Here is a 19252-nt window from a genome sequence, read left to right as displayed (position 1 = left end):
GCACAAACTTCTTCTTCTCTGCTTTGAATGACAAAATCATGAAGTATACACGTTTATTTTATAGATTTATGTGTCAATAATTAAAAGACATTTTTACTTTTTTTTTTTTACAGCTGCTGTAAAGCATTAACCATTTCTTTGATAGATTTTTTGTCTTGAGTTATTTTCACAAGTCTAAGGACTTAATCCTTGGATGTTTGCGTCCTTGAATTTTGAGGAAAGAAAGTCTTTGAATCTTTGAAATACCAACTTTATAACACAAAAATAAAAACAATATGAAAGTGAAATAAGAATAGAATAAACTAAAATAATAGCAACTGAAAAAAAAACCAGTAAGAAGAATAAATACTGACTGTTCCTGTGCGTCTTGGCCTCTTGGGGGCAGTGTGGTGCCGTGCATCCATGGCATACACACTTAAAGTGAGTAGAGAAGAATGTTGTGATTAAATTCTATTAAAATAAGGTATCTCATCTGTGGGTATGTGTTCCAACAACATTTGTGTGTGGATATTCGTCATTTGAAGGAAAAAACACTCCCAAAGTTGATGCTAACTTCCTGTTAGCATTTGCTAACTTCCTGTTAGCGCTAGGCTAGTAATGTTTTAAAAACGAAGCACGTTTTGTCTTTAAATATACAGTGGATGTCATTCTTAACGTTGTGTATTTAGTTTGACAGTTAACTTGAACTGCGGTGTCATTAAACAGCTTTAAGGACGCTTAGGGACAACACAATAACATACGCTACACTATGCTAGTTGCTAATGCTACGCAAGCATAATGGTACATTCAGGGTACGTTTTAAGGAGAAAATAATCAGCCAATTGGTGCGATTGTTTTGGCCGATGTTTGAAGGCCAACAATTGGCCGATTAATCGGTCGGGCTCTGCTATTAATTTTAATGTGATTACGCGAGTCACCGATGGGATGATGGGTAGAATAATGTAGTCCAACAAAAATATTCCATAGCCCCAGCCCTACACATAAGTGACGCACACATACACCGAACTGCTTCAGGCTGACATCATGTGACTTGTTTGCACTGACGTCTTCCTCCTCCAGCTCTGCCATTGGTCCAGGTGGACGAGAAGGGGGAGAAGGTGCGACCCAATCAGAACCGCTGCATCGTGATCCTGCGAGAGGTCCCCGAGAGCACCCCCGTTGACGTGAGCGGACCCATCTCGTTTGTCAGACACTTATTGAACTAAACACTATTAATATTGACCGCAGATGATCCTTTTTAGCCGACAGCGGATGGTCACGTTAAAGGTAGCTGTTAGTTTGAGCAATAAACATAACTACATGCATTTTTTTATTTTGATTTTTTTTAATATTATTATTATTTTTTATTTTTTATTTTTTATTTTTTTTACTACATGCATTAAAGTAAAGCATTTAATAATTGTTTTACATATGCCGTAGGACTTTTTTTTTTCCATTTTAAATTATGCAAATAATTAATTGATTAGGAAAAGCAGGATGAGCGAGTGCAGTGAATATCAATTTTTGAAGACATAACATTAAATGTAGAAAAAATTAACACAACAGGTGCGCATCAAATTTAGCGGGGGAAAAAAAACATTTTTAAGTCAGTGATTAATCATGATTAATCAAAATTCTAAGATGTGATTAATCTGATTTAAAAAAATTAATCGTTTGACAGCTCTAATTTTAATGCAGTTGCTTTTTTAAAAAACAGATTAATCGAAGGAATAATCAATAGAAAAGTGTAATCTTAAAAAAAAAAAATGTAATAGTAACAAGTGTAAATGTGTGTATAATAGTGAAACTTTTGTTGTCTTTGTTTGACAGGAAGTGGAGGCTCTTTTTAAAGGAGACAACCTACCGAAGTTCATCAACTGTGAATTTGCCTACAATGACAACTGGTTCATCACCTTTGAGTCCGAAGCAGATGCACAGCAGGTAAAAAAAAAAATATATATATTTATTGTTTAACACATTCACCTTGTGTCTTTTCCTGCAATGACGTCATGCTTATGATTGGCTTTAAAAAAAAAAACAACAAAAAAAAAACTTTGGCTTGAGTGTATCTGTATTATACTGCGCCCTAGTGGCCAAGGTGGGCACATCAGAAGGAGCAGTATAAATATATTATATTCGGAAAATCATACGATATAGTTGCGGAATATAGCGATATCGATATTATTGTGATATTTAACATATACCTAAAGTATATTTAAATTATCTAATGAAAGAATTAAAAAAATTTTTCATGCGTCAAAATAAGCAAAGCCAGTATATTCTTAGTTAATTAATTCAGTTCAACTATTGGATGGTGGCGCACATTTTAGTTAGCGGCTGACTGGTCAAATTCAGATAAAAGCATAAAATTCCACATCAACGCCTTCTTAAAATAATTGCTTAAGTCATTTTTTTCAGGAACCACAAAAAAATTCAACAATTACATCACAAGATGATTTAGGCTTTTTTTTGTTTTAAAAAAAAAAAGGCTCTGGCAGTTATTTTAAGAGGGTGATGATACAAAACTTATTGCATGTTTTTGTGATATGCATATTGCATGGAGCAGTATCACAATATCAATATTTTTTTGATAATGTGCAGCCCTACTATAAAGTAGGGATGTCACGATAAGGGCGATATCGTGATATTAAAACTGCCGCAATATCGTCGTCGTCATGTTCACAATATTTAAAAGGAACACATCTGTTGGTTTCCATTCGTGCAGTTGTAGTACCCTCTAGTGGCTAGTTTATTAGTACAGTTTAATTTTCATTAGGGATGTTTTGGCCTTCTATGTTTAAAATATATGCTAATTGTCAGATGAAGGGGAACCTAATTTGCTTGTGAAGCGATCAATGTGTGCCTCAATATTATTATTCGAGATTGTTGGTGGTTTATATGCAATTGCTGTTATGCACAAAAGCAAAATATTGTTTTTTTTTTTTTTTTTTTTTTTTTTTTTTTTTTTTTTTTTTTTTTTTTTACAATATTGTGATCTTTTTTAAATATCGCCAACCCCACCCACAATATCGTTATAATTATCGTATCATGACCTTCATATCGTGATATCGTATCGTGATGTTTGGATATCATTACATCCCTACTACAAAGGTTTGAATAAATGAGTTTACTTCTTTACATTGTATTTCATTATGTTCCTACTCTTCTTTTTTTTTTTTTTTTTTTTTTTTTTTTTCTCCCCCCTCCCCTCTAAAGTACAATATTAAAGAGTGCTGTTTGACTTTTAAGAGACACATTGCAAGAAATGGTTGTTTGTTTTGGGGAGGCTGGAACGGATTAATGGCATTTCCATTCATTTCAATGGGGAAAGATGACTTTAGACAAGAGTGTGGCGGAATGTATTCAGGTAAAAATGACAACATGTTCTTCTCTCTCAAGGCATATCAGTACCTCCGGGAGGAGGTGAAAACCTTTCAAGGGAAGCCGATCAAGGTGAAAAGATATTTTCGTCATATATTCTGCATAGATTGTAAATTTAAGCTTCCTGAAAATGTTCCTCAATTGTGCACGTCACCAAATGTAGTTTGCATATATAAGACGGGTGCTAGTTTGTGATTGTGCTGTCGCTTAGGCGCGAATCAAGGCGAAGGCAATCGCCCTGAACACTTTCATGCCAAAGAACGGTTACCGGCCAGTGGAGGTGAACCCGTACGCTCAGCAGCGCTACACCACGTCCTACTACATCCCGCCGGTGTACAGCCCCCAGCAGCAGTTCCCCCTCTACAGCCTCATCACGCCGCAGGCCTGGTCGGCCACTCACAGCTTCATCGACCCCACGCTGGTAAGAAGTCGTCATAGTCAAACTGGACCTTTCTTTAGCTGTGCATCATAATCTTTTACTTGAAGGCTTTGAATAATATGGCGAGTAGTGATCTTGAACATGAAAGCAGCCGCTGAATCGACCTTAACTTATTCACTCGCCGCCATTTTCACATTTCGCAATCCCGTTGCCTCCCGGCTGTTTTACTGGATTTTGACTGATGTTGCAAGCCCCACAGAATATTGTGTTCTATTGCTATAAAAGCATGGAACCTATCAAAAGAAAGATTAAAGTCTCTTCTTTCATCAGGAAAAAAAGTATCTTTCTATCTGTTTCCGTTTTGCAGCAATTAGCATTGGAAGAGAGCTAAGTTTCATCAGTTTTCACAAATCTATTTAAAATTCAAAGTAATTGAGCTTTTTTTCTAGATGGCCCTGGTTGATCTCCTTTGCTCTGCTGCCACCTGCTGGCCGTTTGTGTAATAACTACCATTTCTGCAACCGTTCTTTGCAGTTGAAAGGCTGCATCAAAGACTTCTGTATGCTCTAGCATAAAAACAAAAACAAAAAAACGTATAAATACGTCTTTGGGACACTTAGAACCTAAAAAAAAAACTAATTTATACGTTATTGGTAGTAAATGAGTTACTGAAGATTGTAATTTTTTTTCCAGGTTTCTCCATTTCACAACAACCAGTTTATCAACGGGTTCACATCAGCCAGTTTCAAACCAGCGAACACTCCTCTCACTGTCAGACACCACTCGCCCAGGACTAGGTGGGTGCTTCACTACAGTACTTGACCACACATAAAACGCAACCAAAAAGTCCTATTTTTCCGCTTTGTTATTCTTAGGACTCACAGCAAGCCTCACCTGAGGCCGACCCTCCCGACGGCGGACCGCACGGGGCTCCTGGACAGCCCGAGCCTCTTCGCCGGCTTCCCCAGCGACAGACTGAACGGCGTCCGCAGCAGCCCGCCCACGCGCTTCCCCGTCAGCCAGCCCCGATGCCGGTTACCCTCCGCCACGGCCGCCACCGCTGCCTTCACGCGCCGGGAGACGGCGGGCACCGGCCGAGTGTCCGACTTCGCCGCCACGTCCGACTACTTTTCCCTGGGAATGGGCCGAGGAAGGTACGGCGCCGTCATGAATCGGCAGCACGTGTCTAAAACGGAGGCTGTCCTCACAAAATGTTTCTTCTTCTAGGAAAAAGAGGGATGACAAGTTTACAGTAAGTAAGCCTTTTCGATTTGAGGTGGTGATGATGCCGTTTTAACGCAAAGCTAAAATTTGTGCGCGAGCAGCGAGCGACGCCTCAATCGCCGCCGCCTCCACCCAAACCTCCGTCTCCGAGCTTCGAGTTGGGTTTGTCCAGCTTCCCTCCTTTGCCCGGAGCCGCCGCTCATCTCAAGGCGGAGGACATCTTCGACAACCGGCTGAGCAGCGGCGCCGCCCCGTCGCCCGCCAAGGACAGAGTACGTCTCGCTCCACCCGCACTGACTCTTCAAACAAACAAAGTGCTTTTTTTTTTTGTGAGATTCGCGGTAGGATGTCCAAAAAGTAGCGATGCACGATAATGCTATTTTCAACCGACACCGATAAAACAATAATTTAGAAAGTGTCGATGTCGATAACCAATAAGTAAACCGATAACCGTTTGCAAAATTTACTTGAATACAATTGAAATCAAATTGGTCAATAATTGCCAATAATTATTGGCAGATTTCTCTATTAGCCGGGTTATCTGTATGAAATCAAATTGGTCGATTGTTGCCGATCATTTTCGGCAAATTGGTCGATAGTTGTCGATAATTTTCGGCAAATGTCTTTATTATCCGGTTTATCTGCATAACGTCAAGATTGGGCGATAGTTGCCGATTATTTTCGGCAAATGTCTTTATTATCCGGTTTATCTGTATAACGTCAAGATTGGGCGATAGTTGCCGATAATTATCGGAGGATTTCTCTATTATCTGGTTTATCTGGATGAAATCAAATTGGTCGATAGTTGCAGATAATTTTCAGAAAATGTCTCTATTATCCGGTTTATCTGTTATGAAATCAAATTGGTCGATAGTTGCCGATAATTTTCGGCAAATGTCTTTATTATCCGGTTTATCTGTATAACGTCAAGATTGGGCGATAGTTGCCGATTAATTATCGGAGGATTTCACTATTATCTGGTTTATCTGGATGAAATCAAATTGGTCGATATTTGCCGGTAATTTTCGGCAAATGTCTTTATTTTCCGGTTTATCTGTATAACGTCAAGATTGGGTGATAGTTGCCGATAATTATCGGAGCATTTCTCTATTATCTGGTTTATCTGTTTGACGTCAAATAGGTCGATAATTGCTGATAATTATCGGTCACCGATATTATCGTGCATCTCTACCAAAAAGCAAAATATTTGATCGCTGCGGCCCTATTTTTTTTGTGGTTTTTTTTTGTTTTTATAGTGCCCTAAAATGCTTGATTTAATTGGATTTCATGTATATGTCACAGAACGTGAGCGTCGAATCCAGTCCCGGAGGAGCCCCCACTTTGGCCGGCCCCAAAGAGCCTCTTCGGACACCCACATCCTCCTCCGCCTCTTTGTCCTCCTCGTCCTCCTCGTCCTTCTCTCTGATGCCCGTGAGCTTCATCTCTTCGTCCACTCCGCCCGCCCCTGCTGTAGCCTCCAACTGGACCCCCGTGGTGTGCCCGCCACCGCCTACCTCCATCCCGGCAGCGTAAGAACAACACTCGTTAACCTTGGCGCTGATGGCGGAACCAGGCTGAAGTGGTCGGGTTCGACAGCTACTTTTCAGGAGGGGCCGAGACTCTGTTCCGGCTTTTGGAGAGAGTCATGATTTGAATCGCAGTTGCACAATGTTGAGACATCACAGTATACTTTTCTTAAGTGGTCACGCAAGTATGCTAAAAAAATAAATAAATAAATAAATGTTCGTATTTTAAGCAAGAGAGATCCAACAATATACGACGGCGTATTAGGGCCACGTTATCCACGTATAAATATATATATTTTTTTAGAGGGCGGGGGCAATATGGCGAGGGAAAAAAAAAAGTCACAAATTTGCCACTTTCTAAAGTGACAATTTTGCGAGAAAAAAAGTTGTAAATTTGCGAGTTTAGAAAGTGGCAGATTTACGAGGAAAAAAAACCTCAGAAACTTACGAGAAATACACGTAGGGTACTACATACCAAAAATGAAAATTTTATACTTTATAAACTCACTTTGTTTTTCTCGTTAATTTGCCACTTTATAGAAAGTTGCAAATTTGCCACTTCAGAAAGTGGCAAATTTGCGAGTTTGTAAAGTGGCAGATTTGCGAGGAAAAAAAAACACCTCAAAAACTTACGAGAAATACACGTAGCGTACTACAAATTAAAATTTGCTACTTTATAAATTTTCAAATTTACAAGTTGTTTTTTTCTCGCAAATTTATCACTTTATATTTTACAATTTATTTTACTTTCTCTTAATTGAAAAGAAAAATGTACTGTTTGTCAACATCCAAAATGAAACACTAATGCCACCTAGTGGCAGAAAAAAAATACTTTCTTTAAACTTGTTAAGTTGCATTAGAAATGGTATTAAAAAAGTATTACATTAGATTAAGTGATACTTGCAGAAACTTTGCAAATACAGTATATCCATTATACGTATTTTATTTTTTTTTAACAATATTTGATACATGATTTCTTATGTGCCTGGGGCATTTGAGGTGAATTAGAGCAAGCCCCGTCTTGCGATATGTACCTCGTTTTTACCTCTTTTTTTTTTTTTTGTTTTGTTGTTTTTTGTTTTTTTTGTTTTTTTATTTTATTTTTTTTATTCTAATTTCCCGGCGCTTGCCTTCAGGGACGTCAGGATGTCGGAGGCGAAGCAGGCCAAGGAGGTGCAGATGTTGGTGGAGCGAGTGTCCGGCACGCTGTCCACCGCCAGCAAGTCGGTGCAAGTCAACGGTGCCGCAACGGTTCGTGCAGTTTACACACTGACCCGTACATATGACTGGATAGCCCGGACACGGCAGTAGTGCAAGCCGTTGAAGTCACAGGGCGGCCATCTTGTTGCTCCCACCTCGCAAGCAGACTACTGTATAAACTACTCGGTAAACGTACAGATGGGACATATACAGCTCGTAGGCAGCTAGTATGAGGCGGGGCGGGGTGGGAGTGGGTGTGGTTTTGTAAAAAAAAAAAAAAGTGCTGCAATTGGAAGACACATCTTTTGTTGAATTTCAGTTAGAATTCTTTAATTAAAATAATATACAAGTTTCCTCCTGTACTATAGTGTGAATTTGATCCGCCATTTTAAAATTTTGTCTCAGTTTTAGTCCAATTTCAATCACACTTGTTAGTTTTGATCACAGTTAGTCAACCTCATCCCGTTTTTATTGAGTCCATTTTTAGTCGACTATAAATCGAGCATTTTAGTCTTTATTTTAGTACAAGAAAACAATTTTATTCATCTAGTTTTAGTCAACAAAAACTGTCAACGTTTTAGTCAGGACAATCATTTTTCTACTGTATATTTTTAAAACTATTTCATATAAAATTTTCACTTATATGCAAAAACATCATCATGAGCTAGTAAATGAGCCAGCATTAGTTAGCGGCCGGATTAACATTATTGTCAGAAACGGTATAGCTGTGGATTAATGTTAAGTTATAACTATATATTTTATTTTATGTTATTTTTTTATTATTATTATTTTTTTAACGTGAATTGTTTGTGTACGACGGCGTATTAGGGCCACGTACAAATATATATACATATTTTTTTTTAGGGGGGTTGCAATATGATGAGAAAAAAGTGGCAAATTTGCTACTTTTTAATATGGTGAGAAAAAAGTGGCAAATTTACCACTTTATAAACTGGCAAATTTGGAAATTGGATTGAACTGAAGTGAATTGAAGCGAATTTGAAAAAAAATCTAACTGGAATCGAACTGAATCGAAATCGAATCGATTGAGGACATTGGAAGCGATATCCAGTGTTTAAAAATAGGGCGAGATTATAAATGATGGTTTTCTGATTTTCCGGGTCATGGACCCGTCGCTTGCAGGAGCAGCGGAAGCCCTCCTACGCCGAGATCTGCCAGCGGGCAAAGGAGACCCCCGCACCGACGACGCAGCCGCCGCCGCTCGCCCCCAAGGAAGCCGGCAAGCCGGCGGGCCCCGCCCCCTCCGCGGCAGAGGAACGGAAGTGCCCCGACGTGTCGGGCCCGCCGGCGGGGGAAGCCGCCCAGGCCAGAGAGACTTGCCCCCCGTCCTCCAAGCTGCCTCCGGGGAGACCTCCGCGGGACACGCGGAGGCCGGCCGGCCACTGGGCCTCCCCCCCGCCCCCGCCGGAGAAGAAGGATTCTCACCACACCCCGCCCAAGTCTCCCCTGTAGGGCCGCCCCCCCCCTCCCCTCCCATCTACTCCATTGGATGCGTTCAAGGAACCACGTCAGGGCTACTCCGTTGTTCTTCTCCTCTCCACACGTTCGACACGAGCAAAAGATGACGCCTTCTCTTCTGGATCAGGGCTTGCAGACACAAAAAAAAAGCACTTTACTGTGCATGTGAAGCACCGTCTCATTTTTTTGTTTAGCGTATTTATTTGCTTTCCCCCCAGCCCTCTTTTTTTTTTTTTTTTTTTTTTTTTGGTGGCACAGGTAGGGACAGGCAATTTTGGAAATGGTCCAATTCGGAAACTTTCTGTGGGAATTAATTGGGAGTTGAGACTCATTTATAAGCACGTCAACATTGGAAGTATTTAAGTTTTGTCGTAAGCAGGCCTCCAAGGAAAATTACGGAGCCCGGTAGGGGACATCACGATATTGCAACAACTATTGCGTTATAATGCAATGACTTACGAGAGATTCCACTTCCGGGTCATTAGCTATCATTAGCAACAGCAAGTTGGCTATCATAACACCCACGATTGTTTTGTTAATTCTTTTTAGGTCATCAAAACATTTAGTTGATACCTTATCGCTTTGCATGCGAAGTATAGATGATAAAAGTCTCTCTGAACCATAATCAATAACCCGGAAGTGGAAATCTTTCGTCCCCCTCCAACAAATAATAAACAAAAGCAATCGTCGTGTTATAGACAAGCCTGTTGAAAATGACCCGGAAGTGGAATCTGTTGTTCAAAATTTGCGATATTTTGCAAAAGTCATTTCAATATAATATTTATCAATAATAGTATTGCATTATAATGCAATAGCATTGCGTTATATTGCAATCTTAAATATTTTCGTGATTTTCCCCTACCGCGCTCCGTACAAAATAGATAGCTCACTGTTTTTTGCTCATGATTTATATTTTTGCTCCCAGCACAATGCAAGAAATTGGACCGAGCATAATTGGAAAAGGTCCATTAAGTTAGTCTGTAATAGTAAATCAGATTTTTTTTTTTTTTTAATATCAAAATTTCTTTAGCTCAACAATCAACAATATTTCGAGAGCCGACCGTCAGCTTTTGTAAATACCCGTTTCATTCCCATTTCTTCCCCATAAATTTCCATGGAAAGGTAGCAAATTGAAAAATTCCCACAATTAACACAAAGCAACACGCTCCGACCAGTCGAACAGCGCCGGCGGCATTTTATTTTTTTGCATGTGTAGTGAGTGGCCTTCCTTTCCATACGCTCTTTGTGGGAAGCTTCGTTGCGCGGCATGTCACCGGCATCTCCACCAGGTGGCGCTGTTAGCTCGACGTGGTCTCACCGAGAGGACGAAATGGGACGGTTCCGATTGTGGAAGTGAACGGCAGCCGCCATTTTTTTTGGGGGGGCCGCTTGACTCAAGCTCTTTGACAAGACTACGAACGTTTGAGATAGAACTCAAAACACAACATGAATGTTTTTTTGTTTTGTTTTTGTTTTTGAGTGGTGGGGGTGGGGGTGCACGCACGACTTATTGTCACCTGCTGTATAAGTAACTTAGACGAGATGCGTATAATAACCGACGCTTTTCCAAAATTAGCTTGCGCGGGCTACGTTGTGCTCGCGTGCGCGATTTACGAGCCGCGGCGGTGTGATGCGAAATTTGAGACTTGGCTAAAACGCGGGTGCGACTAAATTGGTCTCGTCTCAACTTATTCACATTCGAAAGCGAGGGAAAAGCTTTACTGAAGACATGGGCGCCACTTCGTAATTTGTTGTTGTGCTTTTCCGGCAGGTGTGGGTGCAACTGTCACTTATTGATTAGCATGGGCAAACACTGAAAGGAGTATTTGACTCATTTGAACCATTTTCAGCAGTAAAAAAGTGAATATTTTGCCCGGAATAAATTTGATAACTTAATTATTTTTCATGTACAATTAATACCATTTAAAAACTATTTTTTCCATTTGCTGTCGATTGAAGATGACATCACGTGCTGAGGAAGTAGGTAACGACCAATCATGGCTTTGGTCAGCAAACTGAGCCGTGATTGGTTGTTAGCACGGGTGATGTCATCTTCAGTCGACTTTTCAAAGCTATTCATTGTACATGAAAAGTATTGAAGTTACTAAATTCATTATGGACAAAATATGAACTGTTTTTGCTGCTGAAAATGTCTCAAATGAGTCAAGTATCGCTTTAAAATTGCAATTTAGAAAGAAAGCGTCTCTCTCGAGTTAGACCAGCCAAAGTGTCCCTCCCCCTGGATGATGACCATATTTGGTCCTTCCTGTGATGGTTGGCACGGCTGCGGTGCTTTTGAGTTGACGTTAGATGGCACGAGAAGATGTTGAAGGATACGTTTTTGTTTTTGTTTTGTTTCGAAGGAGGTCGGTGGGGAGTAGCAGTTAGAGGAAGGAAAGAGCGCCTCCAAGTGGTCCTGGCGGGCTGTAGCAGCATCTTTTGCTTCAACTGTAAATAATGAGTGAGTCAAAAGTCGAAAACTCCACACGCACACATGCGTCTTCCTTCCTCAGAAGCATTTTGGGTCATCCCAGCAAGAGAAGGGAATTTTTTTTTTGTTGTTGTTCTTTTTTGAGACTGAGATGCACGCGGATGGCTTTTGTTTTTTTCAGTTCTGGAGTTGCGCTGTTTATTCCCCCGTAATTGTTTTTGTTTTGTTTTGAAAGAAAAGGGGAAGTAGAAGCAGCAAGCAGTCAGGCGTCGTCTATGCGCAAAAAAATTTCCATCCCGTGTTATGAGAAACTTGAATTTTATTTTAACTTGAACAGTGACTTTGCCTTAACTTTTATACCAGACGAGCATAAGAGTATAGTTTGTCACCCCCCGCTACTAAAGAAGAAAAAATATTTAGTGCAAATAAATCTGTCAGCTTCTTCTTTTTTTTTTTTTTATTATTCCCCCCTCCCCCCCTCAAAAAAAAAAAAAAAAGTTAGGATTCAGGTTGTTTTTGGCGGGAGAAAGTGAAACCGTGTAAATGCAAAACAGAGTCGATACTGTATTAAATATTATGCACTTTGAGGTGTGTGCTTTGCTTGTACAGTTGTAAATATTCAGATAAAAAAAAATATAAGAGGTACCTTAAAAAAAACAAAACAACTATTAATGTCGCTAACGAGCTGGATGTAGGATTTAAACAACAAAAAATGACTTAATGTTGTGCTTTTCAGAACTTTTTCTTTTCTAATTTCATTTGTTTTGTGTGTAAACGTTGACGAAATGTCATATTTTGTTTGGTTTTTTTTTTTTTTTTTTTTTTTTTTTTCTTGTTTACACATCGATAAAATCCCACTAAAAAAAAGTAACAAAGAAAACACTCAATGCAAACAGATCACAAATTCCTCAACTGCTTTGATTTTTCTTTTTCTTTTTTGCCATATTTTTGGAAAACTTCCTCCAACCAAACTCATGAATGTGCTTAGCTTAGCCTAGCCTAGCTTAGCATAGCATAAAGATAGCTCGGTAAAAATAGTGCTTAATGTGCGTTTTCGAGCGCCGACTAACATTTTTCATTTTTTGTTTGTGATTCTCAATCGTAACAAATTCAATATTAGAGCTAAGCTAGGCTACGCACATTCAAGTTTTGCTACGTTATTTCAAGCACATTTGAAGCACAGGCTAAACTTGGCACGTTAACTTGTCGTTAGCCACCCGCTAGTTAGCGCGTGGCTAGTTTTGGCTCCTTGGAATGTTGATCCTGCCTCAACTGTTTTGTCTGCGTAGGAACATGAAACTGTTGTATTTTTGTTGTCGTCTGGTTGAAACCATTTTTTTTTTCATGTCAGTCGCTCTGGCGCAAGTTTTCTTTCAAAAGATAAAAAAAAAAATGACCACAAAAGGGCGCTCGGTTTGTGGCTTGTGTGTAGCTAGCGTGTACATAAGCCTTCAGTTTGGCCCGTCACCTGTTGGGACTCTGAACTGCGAAACGTGGGCACGCGTGCGCAAACAAAGATGGCCGCCATCATCTCAATTGGTTGAGACAAGCGAGCGAGCGTTCATGTCGCTCGCTCTCGTTGGGCTTGTTTCGACCGTTGCCGTTCTCTCCTTGATGGGACACGACTGAGAAAAAGAAAAAAGAAAAAAACAAATTGAATAACCTGAGGAATGCACAAGACTCCAAGTTCTATCTACTCACTGTGGTTTTTCACTCATTAGCGCTAACCTACTTGCTACGCTAACGGCTGTGGACAATCGTGGACTCTGCGTCAGGGCTCGCTTACAGACAACCTTTAACCTTTTTTTTTTTTTTTTTTTTTTGCCGTTTTTTGTTACCATTTGACCTTGTTTTGTTTTTGTTTTCTTCTTCATCGTGCAACTGGAATCAAGTTGGCGTAAAGATAAGTTACTCATGTGACGGGATGTTCAACTTGTCTCATTTGGACAAAATAAATGTAGCTTACTGGAAAAATAAACATTTAGGCACTGTTGAGGAGATGCGGAGTGCTTTTTGTCTTTTTATTTACTTTTACAAGCACTTAGAATCAGGCAGTTTTTATCAATATCAGAAGGCGGCCATTTTGCCACTTGCTGTCGAGTGAAAATGACATCACAAGTTGTTCAACCAATCGCAGCTCAGCTTTTACAAAACAGGTGAGCTGTGATTGGTCGATCCTGCGCAAACTGTGATGTCATCTTCAGTCGACAGCAAGTGGCAAAATGGCCGACCCACTGAGATGGATAGTCTTTTTTTTAAAAAAGCTGCATTTTGTTGCATAAGCTCATATTCCACAAATGTAATATTAATCAGAATGTCATGTTTAGACTAGTGGGGTCACACGTGACATATTAATTGTCAAGAAATATTTAAGGTTGACTTCCCCCCTTGAAAGAAAATTGCAGGTGATTGGCAAACTTGTGAACACGGGCCACACTTCATTTTATTTAATGTAATTAATTATAATGAACTAATTATTTTACCCATGTGATTACAATATTAAATGTATATTTAATTTATTTATTTATGGAATTGTAGTTATCATCAATCTTATTTAATGAGCAATTGAAATGTTTAATTTTTTTATTTTTTATTTTTTTAAAATACAAACATGTTAAACGTAAATGTTTATTTTTTTTTAACAGTTTATTTACAATAAATCAATGAACCAATCATTTAATACAATAGTGTAAAATACATTTGCCCTCATTTTAGTGACCGACTAAATTAATGTTTCAGTGCTATGGCTGCCTTATAGGTGGAAAAAACGCAATACAAGTGAAATCCGATCCCTTTTGATGTACCTGTACTGTACTTTCGCCTGGAAACGGCAATCCGGAGTCGTGCCGTTTGCTTAGTCAGCCTCCAGGGGGAGCCAGACTCAAACTAGAATGAAATACTGTACGTACTGTAGTTAACTAAGCATTCAAAACGGGGCTTTATTACTACTTTGTGAATTGAAATAACTTTTTTTTCCCACCATCTCTACTTATATTAAGTTATAATTTTAGTGTAGCTGCAGACACATAAAAGCATTTTTTTTTATTTTAGGCAAACGGCAGTTCGAGCGAAACCCGGAAAACGAAGGCGGTTCCTTTCAAAGTTAAAGTACAGCTGTAAGGTCAGTGTCTGTTGTTTTGACAGACAAAACACCGGAAGCAGTTGGCTCGCGTATCGGCGAGCTTGTCACCTCGTACGAGGAACAAATCCGCGCCGACTGACGGGCGGCGAGGTTCCGACTCGTTTTTTTGGTTTTTGGTTTTTGGTTTTTGGATCTTTTCTTGGATCTTTTTCGACAGGATTTGACGAAGGGAAAGAAACGCAAAAAAAAAGAAAAAAAAAAGAAGACGCGGCCAAAGGAAAAAGGCGATTGAAGGCGCCTGCGGAATGGCGGACAGGGACCCGCTGGTGCCGATTCCCGTCGAGGTTCGGGCCAAACTGGCCGAGCTGGAGTTGGAGTTATCCGAAGGTGAGTGCGCAAACGGTTTGTGCTGGTTCCGCTCGGTCGGCCTTGCGCTTCGGCTCGGTTGACGGTTGGTGCTGTTGGACGGGGAAACGGAGTTGAAGCAGGGAAAAGTTGGAAGTTGTTCTGTGGGATTTTTTTTTTTTTTTTTTTGGCTTTTCTTGGATGGAGATGACGTTTTTGCGCGTGCAACTGCGACGCAATAACTTGACAGCAGCGAACATTTACGTCCTGTTCAAAGACGCTTTTGGAGACTTTTTTTTTTTTTTTTTTGGAGAACTTCCCATGTGGAGTAAACATTTTTTTGACTGGCCAATTCGTTCGAACTCGTAACTAGCTAAATGCTACAAACTTTTTTTTTAGTTTTTTTGAACAAACATATTTTTCCCATAATGCCACTGAGTATTTGCATATGCGAAAAGAAAACGAGTACTGTTTGTGTCACCAACGTAGAACATGAGACGCTATTCAAATCAAATCAAATCAATTTATTTCACTCTTGAAAATAAAAGAAATGAAAGGAGACAGAAAGAAGTCAAACTTGTTTCGTCTGAGCCTATAATCAACACACACAAAGAAGAATTCAAAAATAATTCAAATGCATATCCTTTTGCTATACATATTTTTGCAGTAAATATGCTTTTATCCATTTTTAAAAAATACAAATAGATTGAGAAGATTTTGTTTTACAATCCAAATTGACACCTTAGGTTGAATTACATCCTTTTTGTTTTGTTTTGTTTTGTTTTGTTTTGTATTTAGGTTTAGAAAAAAAAAAAAGTCTGTTCCTCTTCATTTATACTCACTTTCCATTTTTATAAATCTAGTTTGTATATTAACTGGTAGAATTTCGTGGTGGGCTTTATACATTATTTTAAGGCGGTTAAACTCCATCAATTCATTCAATTTTAAAATCTTTAGTTGTATAAATAATGAATCTATCATCCATTGTTTTACACTCCTTTTGACTGTTTAGTATGCATTTTTTAACATCAAATACTGCGTCATTCAAGGTACTCGAGAGGTACACAGTTTGTGGTTTTCTCGATAGGGCGCATTATTTCAAGTTTTCTTTTGTTCAAAAATGAGTCTTGCGCAAAATGTCTTAATACGACAATAATATACGCTGATTAACGTGAACGTAAAATGTAACATTCACAACTTGTGCACGTTTTCCAATTATTTATTCATGTGTATATATTTTAATATTTATTCCAGGGCCCGACCAATTACAATCCGCCGATTGTTGGCCTTCAAACAAGCGTTATCGAAGGAAACGGAAATTTCCGACGTTGTGAAAGTACCCCGAATGCACCATTTTTGCTCGCGTAGCATTAGCAACTAGCAAGTGTGTCGCGTATGTTATTGTGTTGTCCCTAATGAACGTCCTTTAAGCTGTTTAATGACACCGCAGTTGGCGTTAACTGTCAAACTAAACACACAAGAACACATGCTTCGTTTTCAATACATCGCTAGCCTAGCGCTAACAGGAAGTTAGCAAATGCTAACAGGAAGTTAGCAAACGTTAACAAGGAATTTGACATCGATTTCAGGAGCGTTTTTTTTCCCCCTTCAAAATAACGAATATCCACACCCAAATGGCACACATTCTTCACAATGTGTGAAAAAAATGAATTATTTTAATAGAATTCAGTCACAACTTTCTTCTGTACTCACTTTAAGTGTGTACGTCATGGACGCACGGCACCACACTGCCCCCAAGAGGCTAAAACGCACAGGAACAGTCAGTATTTTTCCGTACTGTTTTTTTCAGTATTTTAATTCATATATTTATATCCATCCTTTTATTTGATTTATTTTTTTTCCAAGCTGTTAAATGCCACACCCAGTCGACGTTGACCTCCAAGCTAAACGTAAAACAAACAAAGAAGCACCTTGTGTGTCACAACCAAACTGCCCGAAGGCGCTGCTAGCTTCATGCTAACGCTAATTAGCATCCGGGTGCACTCAGACCTTGTTCAGATCTTTGTTGTTTTTTTTTTTTTTCCCTCGTTCGGATCTTGACGGAAGACGGTTGATGTCTTTGCTCTTCGTGTTGGCTTTTTCCTCCTCATCCTCATCGTCTTCCAAATACGATACACGTGAGCACGCGCACGCACGCTCCTCCCACCTGCTCCAAAGATGACATCACCTCTTGGACAAAAGCAACATGGCAGACAAAAAAAAAAAAAAAAAATGGCACAGGCACGTTTTCTTTCACACACACTGCTGATTGGTCGCACGTGTGCGCGCGCGTGTGCAATTAATTGATAATCAATTATTACACTTTTTTTTTTTTTTTTTTTAAATGAACAAATGTAATGTTTCCATCCAAAAGAAATGACATAATGATAGTGTCTTAATAATTTCTACGTCTAAAGATTTTGTTTTGTTCCCCAAAAAATGATGGTCCTAATCGTGATTAAAAAATAATTGCGATGAAGACGACGAGGCTCTCTATTGCTGGCTCGCCTGCCGCCGCTGCTGATGAATCGCACCTGCGCCTTCGTCCTCGCAACCTTCCAAAGATCTCCGTCGTGTTCTTATGACGCGATGTTCCGTCTTCCGTGGTGCGCAAAAGTGCAAAAGCGTCTCGGAACTGCGGACTTGCAGGAATATGTCGACTGCCCTGTCATAGGATCATCATCGCTGAAGCCAGAGGGCGGCCATCTTACGTTGCCACTTTTACTGACAACTTTTTTTTGTCTTTATCTTCTTCTTCTTTGTCTTTTCCTCCTCCAGCTTTTTTCTTCTTCTTCTTCTTCTTCTTCATCTTCTTTTTCTTCTTCTTTTTCTTCTTCCTCTTCTTCTTCTTCTTCTTTTTCTTCTTCTTTTTCTTCTTCTTCTTCTTCTTCTTCTTCATCTTCTTTTTCTTCTTCTTCTTCTTCTTCTTCTTCTTCTTCTTTTTCTTCTTCATCTTCTTTTTCTTCTTCTTCTTCTTTTTCTTCTTCATCTTCTTTTTCTTCTTCATCTTCTTTTTCTTCTTCATCTTCTTTTTCTTCTTCTTCTTCTTCTTCTTCTTCTTCTTCTTCTTTTTCTTTTTCTTTTTCTTCTTCTTCTTCTTCTTTTTCTTCTTCTTTTTCTTCTTCTTTTTCTTCTTCTTCTTTTTCTTCTTTTTCTTCTTCTTTTTCTTCTTCATCTTCTTTTTCTTCTTCTTCATCTTCTTTTTCTTCTTCTTCATCTTCTTTTTCTTCTTCTTCATCTTCTTTTTCTTCTTCATCTTCTTTTTCTTCTTCTTCTTTTTCTTCTTCTTCTTCTTCATCTTCTTTTTCTTCGTCTTTTTCTACTTTTTCTTCTTTTTCTTCATTTTTTTCTTCTTTTTCTTCTTCTTTTTCTTCTTCTTCTTCATCTTCTTCTTTTTCTTCTTCTTTTTCTTCTTCTTCTTCTTCATCTTCTTTTTCTTCTTCATCTTCTTTTTCTTCTTTTTTTCTTCTTTTTCTTCTTCTTTTTCTTCTTCTTCTTCTTCTTCATCTTCTTCTTTTTCTTCTTTTTCTTCTTCTTCTTCTTCATCTTCTTCATCTTCTTTTTTTTCTTCTTCTTCTTTTTCTTCTTCTTCTTCTTTTTCTTCTTCATCTTCTTTTTCTTCTTCTTCTTCTTCTTCTTCTTCTTCTTCTTTTTCTTCTTCTTCTTCTTCTTCTTCTTTTTCTTCTTCTTCTTCTTCTTTTTCTTCTTTTTCTTCTTCTTTTTCTTCTTCATCTTCTTTTTCTTCTTCTTCTTTTTCTTCTTCTTCTTCTTCTTCATCTTCTTTTTCTTCTTTTTCTACTTTTTCTTCTTCTTTTTCTTCATTTTTTTCTTCTTCTTTTTCTTCTTCTTTTTCTTCTTCATCTTCTTTTTTTCTTCTTCTTCTTCTTCTTCTTCTTTTTCTTCTTTATCTTCTTTTTTTCTTCTTCTTCTTCTTCTTCTTCTTTTTCTTCTTTTTCTTCTTCTTCTTCTTCATCTTCTTCATCTTCTTTTTTTTCTTCTTCTTTTTCTTCTTCTTTTTCTTCTTCTTCTTCTTCTTCTTCTTCTTCTTCTTTTTCTTCTTTTTCTTCTTCATCTTCTTTTTCTTCTTCATCTTCTTCATCTTCTTTTTCTTCCTCTTCATCTTCTTCATCTTCTTTTTCTTCTTCTTCTTCTTTTTCTTTTTCTTTTTCTTCTTCTTTTTCTTCTTCTTTTTCTTCTTCTTTTTCTTCTTCTTTTTCTTCTTCTTT

General features: G+C 38.7%; 2 protein-coding genes across 9 annotated transcripts in view; both read left to right on the top strand.

The window, feature by feature from the left end:
• larp4b (La ribonucleoprotein 4B) overlaps positions 1 to 13597 on the top strand; it is a 29585-nt gene extending 15988 nt beyond the window's left edge. The window contains exons 7-17 of one of the 2 annotated variants that reach the window (XM_077512280.1): positions 1060 to 1163; positions 1810 to 1920; positions 3379 to 3432; positions 3572 to 3781; positions 4433 to 4536; positions 4615 to 4893; positions 4967 to 4991; positions 5065 to 5235; positions 6266 to 6492; positions 7635 to 7740; positions 8833 to 13597. In XM_077512280.1, the coding sequence (XP_077368406.1) occupies positions 1060 to 1163; positions 1810 to 1920; positions 3379 to 3432; positions 3572 to 3781; positions 4433 to 4536; positions 4615 to 4893; positions 4967 to 4991; positions 5065 to 5235; positions 6266 to 6492; positions 7635 to 7740; positions 8833 to 9162 (1721 nt within the window). In that variant the 3' untranslated portion in view covers positions 9163 to 13597. Of the gene's footprint in view, positions 1 to 1059; positions 1164 to 1809; positions 1921 to 3378; positions 3433 to 3571; positions 3782 to 4432; positions 4537 to 4614; positions 4894 to 4966; positions 4992 to 5064; positions 5236 to 6265; positions 6493 to 7625; positions 7741 to 8832 lie in introns of both variants that reach the window. The other variant, XM_077512270.1, reaches the window with a different exon arrangement.
• Positions 13598 to 14769: 1172 nt separating this feature from the next.
• LOC144013395 (disco-interacting protein 2 homolog C-like) overlaps positions 14770 to 19252 on the top strand; it is an 89640-nt gene continuing 85157 nt past the window's right edge. For all 7 annotated transcript variants that reach the window (XM_077512229.1, XM_077512220.1, XM_077512211.1 and 4 more), the window contains exon 1: positions 14770 to 15068. In XM_077512229.1, the coding sequence (XP_077368355.1) occupies positions 14987 to 15068 (82 nt within the window). In that variant the 5' untranslated portion in view covers positions 14770 to 14986. The remainder of the gene's footprint in view (positions 15069 to 19252) is intronic.

Source organism: Festucalex cinctus, chromosome 1 (genome assembly GCF_051991245.1).
Source record: "Festucalex cinctus isolate MCC-2025b chromosome 1, RoL_Fcin_1.0, whole genome shotgun sequence".
In the NCBI taxonomy this organism is placed as follows: domain Eukaryota; kingdom Metazoa; phylum Chordata; class Actinopteri; order Syngnathiformes; family Syngnathidae; genus Festucalex; species Festucalex cinctus.
This window is presented reverse-complemented; position numbering and strand designations above follow the sequence as displayed.